Below are 4,531 nucleotides of genomic sequence, written 5' to 3' on the forward strand. Positions count from 1 at the left end.
CCATGCAGAGATTATAGCAATTTATCATGCAAGTCGTGAATGTATTTGGTTAAGAAATTTAACTCAACACATTCGTAAAAATTATTGTATAACTTTTAATAGGAATGTTCCAACCATAATATATGAAAGATAATATGACTTGTATAGCCACATTCAAAAAATGATTTATCAAATGAGACAGAACATGAAATATATCACCAAAATTCCTTTTCACTCGGATATCTTCAAAAAGAATGTGATATCATCATCCACAAAAATACAATCAAGTAACATCTTGCTATATATATATATATATATATATATATATATATATATATATATATATATATATATATATATATTAGAAAATTGATTATTTCATCGAAATAAAATTTTTATTTATTTTGTATTTTTTTAAATCTACAAGTTATTGCTATTTCATCGTAGAAAAAAAATAATCTCCTACGTAAAACTAATTTTGAAATATATTAGAAGAAAAAAAGAATAAGCGTTTCTTCCACCGTTTCCAACACCGGTGAAGTACTCCTCAAGAAATCGTTGATATTCTGAAATTCACGTCTTCCCTGTTCAATCCTCTCAATCTTCCCCCACCGCCGAGCAACAATGGCAGCAACGATGGTTCTCGACCCTAAACCAACATCATTGTCACCACCACCAACCCTCCCCACGCCCTATTCCACCATCGACACCGTTCTCGCCGACTCCGAAGACGATCTCTACACTCGCCTCAAATCCCTAGAGCGCCAAATCGAGTTCATCGAAATCCAAGAAGAATATGTCAAAGATGAGCAGAAAAACCTCAAGCGCGAACTGCTGAGGTCGCAAGAGGAGGTAAAGCGGATCCAATCGGTGCCGCTCGTGATTGGGCAGTTCATGGAGATGATAGATCAGAATAACGGAATCGTCGGCTCCACTACTGGCTCTAATTACTATGTTAGAATTTTGAGTACCATCAATCGTGAGCTATTGAAACCCTCTGCTTCCGTCGCTTTGCACCGCCATTCTAATGCTCTAGTTGATGTGTTGCCACCGGAGGCTGACTCGAGTATTTCGCTTCTTAGCCAGTCTGAGAAACCAGATGTCACATATAGCGTGAGTAATATCTTCCTAGAATTTTAATTTTTGAGTATATGTTTTAGGGTTTGGGGGAATGAACGTTAACTTAGGGTTCTGGTCTCCCAGGGGTTTGGTGACACACAATTCCTAGAACCTTAGTCCGTGTTCCAAAAGTATTGATATGTTATGATAGTAAGATGTGGATCTGGGTAACCCTAAATTGTTTTAGAAAAAAAACATCCTCTTAGTTTATAGGAGTATAGACAAACATAATCCATCACCAATAGAAAGGATTATGGATTGTGGTTACACGTCTAGTACTAGAAACTGAAGGTCGACTCCTATTTATCACTTAACCAGATAATAACTAATAACATGGTGAATTGCATTGCTTTAGTGTTCCAGGATAACATATTGTTCCTCAACTCAAAAACCAAGAATCATCTACATGTCTCCTCATCTTTATATTTCTGGTGGGCACTCCTTTGGATTGTATCTTGTACACAAATTAAAACATATCAACTTAGAGTCTAATCTTATATTATAGGCTGCTACATTAGAACAACTTTCACCATGTTGGGTGCTGTGTAGTATAGAGAGCCCAAGTGCACTTAGTTACTATTTACGATTGATGTGCCCTTGTTTATGAAGCACTTGTCTAGCATACACATGTCACCAAACATCAAAATATCAGATTTAGCATAACTCACACAATGTAATATGGCATTTTATGGCCAATTTAAAAGGAAAGAGGCTAAAAGTTTTAATTTCAAAGTTCAAACATCAAGATTACCCAATCAGGGGGGAAAATGTTTTCTGTATGTATTGGATTTTCAAAATCTTTGTGGTTCCATTGAATCTAATGACACTCATTGCTTCTGGAATATTTCCAGGATATTGGAGGCTGTGACATTCAAAAGCAGGAAATACGTGAAGCAGTTGAATTGCCTTTGACTCATCATGAATTGTACAAACAGATAGGAATAGACCCTCCACGTGGCGTTTTGCTCTATGGTCCACCTGGCACTGGTAAAACCATGCTTGCAAAAGCTGTGGCAAATCACACTACAGCAGCCTTTATCAGAGTAGTTGGCTCAGAATTTGTCCAGAAGTATTTGGGAGAGGTATGCTTTCATTTTGCTTGTATGAACTCTTGTTTCAAATGCATCTTTTATTTTGATAAAATATTACTTCATCAGCAATAAATTGACTTAAAGTAGTGCATAACAAATTTTAATATCTTTAAACTTATGTTAGTGACATGTACTATGAATTTAAGCACCAAAAAACTTTTAAGCACACTTAGGGGGTGTTTGAAATTGCTTATATAAAGTGCTTATTAGTTTATTGTGGTTTTGGCACTGCGATTAAGCACTTTTAAGTGTTTGGATAGGAAAAATTAAAAGCACTTATTTACTTAAATAAGGAATTTTTGATAAGCGACTTTCTCATTATTGAAATTCCTTGTTAGAGCTCTAAACATATTTACTTTTTACTCCTAATGATCATCTGTTCCTATTTGTTAATTCCCCTTGAAAATGGTTTTATCAATATTAAACCCACATAATATGTTGCATTATTGATTCAAATATGTAATTTGTGATAAAATTTCATGTGAGTGTTCATTGAAGAAAGAATCTTTTCCATTATCTCAATTTGTTGCAAAGAACATTTTAAAATAATTTATTATTACAGAACTTGTTATCACATCTTAAACAAGGAACACAAAGAACTTGCTAGCAATAACAAGAACATGTTAGATTATTGCTATCTTTTTCTTTTATCACTTGATGAAAAATTTCCAATTAATGTTTACCTTGAGTGTTAACAAATCATGGAATAGACAAATGTTTGTCAAAATATAATCATAAATGATAAAGAAAGTTACTATATGTAAAAAAAACAAATAAACATATATTACAGTAAGACGCCCTTTTTGGTCGTTTTACACATATTTGCGAATTTATTAAAACATGTAAATAAGTTATTATTTATTCGATAAAATGATGTAGGGCCCAAGGATGGTTCGTGATGTGTTTCGCCTTGCTAAAGAAAACGCACCTGCAATTATATTTATCGATGAAGTTGATGCAATAGCTACTGCTAGATTTGATGCTCAGACTGGAGCTGATAGAGAAGTCCAGAGAATTCTCATGGAACTTTTAAATCAGGTCAACATAAATACTTAATTAACCCTTTCAAATGGGCCCCACAACAAGACATGACATGACAACACAGTTAGTTATACCTGTACTTGTACTGTGCTTGACATGCACTGGACTGACACTACCATCAATCGAACAAAAAAACTTCAATCATTCGTCCTGTCTAAAAAGGTCGTCTATGCAAAAGACGAAAACACCCTTCCCATCCTTGTCATAAAAAATAACCTCAGAAAAGCTAAATTTTTGTGTGTGTGTGTGTGCAGATGGATGGGTTTGACCAAACAGTGAATGTGAAGGTGATAATGGCAACTAACAGAGCGGATACTTTGGACCCTGCACTTCTTCGTCCGGGAAGACTTGACCGAAAGATCGAGTTCCCTTTGCCAGATAGACGACAAAAGAGGCTTGTTTTTCAGGTATTAAAAAACAAAAGTTACATGTGTTTTCTTATCAATGCATTATTCATTACAAGATGGAGACTTTTTTGTAGGTTTGCACTGCTAAAATGAATCTGAGTGATGAAGTTGACTTGGAAGATTATGTTTCTCGACCCGACAAAATCAGTGCTGCTGAGGTAACTTCTTGTTACATACAACAGGACAAAACTTGTTGTATTGCTTTTGACTGTGACTGTGACTGTGACTGTGACTGATGGGACAAATATTACAAATTTACTGTAAATGCTCTTTTTGTCCACATCATTGAGAATAGTAATTTATTTGTGTTGTTTGTGGTTGGGAATGGGTACACAGATAACAGCAATTTGTCAAGAAGCGGGTATGCATGCGGTGCGCAAGAACAGGTATGTAATTCTACCAAAGGACTTTGAGAAGGGGTACAGGACCAATGTGAAGAAGCCTGACACAGACTTTGATTTCTACAAGTAATCTTACTACTACTACTATTACTAGACGTACCTGTGTTTTAAGACATAACTTGTGTGACAAGGCGTTTGTTTGTTTGTCTGTTTGTTATATTATTCCAACAATTTTTATATTTGTGTTAGAAAAATGACACGGGAATTATGGACCATGTGTAGTTTTTTTTATCTGATTTATCTTGGCTCTTGGATTTCCCTTTGCTCTCTAAGGAAACTATCATAGTGTTTGGGATGATGAAATTTGGAAGGAATATAACGTTTGAAATGGAATGGGGCCATATCTCAAATAATGTGATCGCTTTTATTTTGGTAGTTTTTGTCTTGTTAGCTTAGGGTGTTTTTTCATTTCATTGTGGAATGAAAATTGCAATCTCATTTTTATTTATGCAGTTTTCTATGATACATTTATTGTTTAACTATGAGTATTTTA

The 4,531-nt window shown here is 34.7% G+C and overlaps 1 protein-coding gene across 1 annotated transcript; it reads left to right on the forward strand.

The window, feature by feature from the left end:
- The first annotated feature begins 462 nt into the window (after positions 1–462).
- Positions 463–4,296, forward strand: LOC145010855 (26S proteasome regulatory subunit 6B homolog). Its single transcript, XM_078969415.1, has 6 exons — positions 463–1,092; positions 1,950–2,180; positions 3,069–3,227; positions 3,485–3,637; positions 3,712–3,795; positions 3,974–4,296. The coding sequence occupies exons 1-6, from the start codon at positions 604–606 to the stop codon at positions 4,106–4,108; spliced, it is 1,251 nt and encodes a 416-aa protein (XP_078825541.1). The 5' UTR covers positions 463–603; the 3' UTR covers positions 4,109–4,296.
- Positions 4,297–4,531: the final 235 nt, after the last annotated feature.

Source organism: Lactuca saligna, chromosome 8 (genome assembly GCF_052625555.1).
Source record: "Lactuca saligna cultivar CGN05327 chromosome 8, ASM5262555v1, whole genome shotgun sequence".
Classification (NCBI taxonomy): domain Eukaryota; kingdom Viridiplantae; phylum Streptophyta; class Magnoliopsida; order Asterales; family Asteraceae; genus Lactuca; species Lactuca saligna.

Coding starts and splice junctions, on each gene's coding strand:
- LOC145010855 (XM_078969415.1), top strand. CDS start 604: ATGGCAGCAACGATGGTTCTCGACCCTAAACCAACATCATTGTCACCA. Junction 2,181..3,068: donor TCCAGAAGTATTTGGGAGAG/GTATGCTTTCAT, acceptor AAAATGATGTAG/GGCCCAAGGATGGTTCGTGA. Junction 3,638..3,711: donor AAAAGAGGCTTGTTTTTCAG/GTATTAAAAAAC, acceptor ACTTTTTTGTAG/GTTTGCACTGCTAAAATGAA.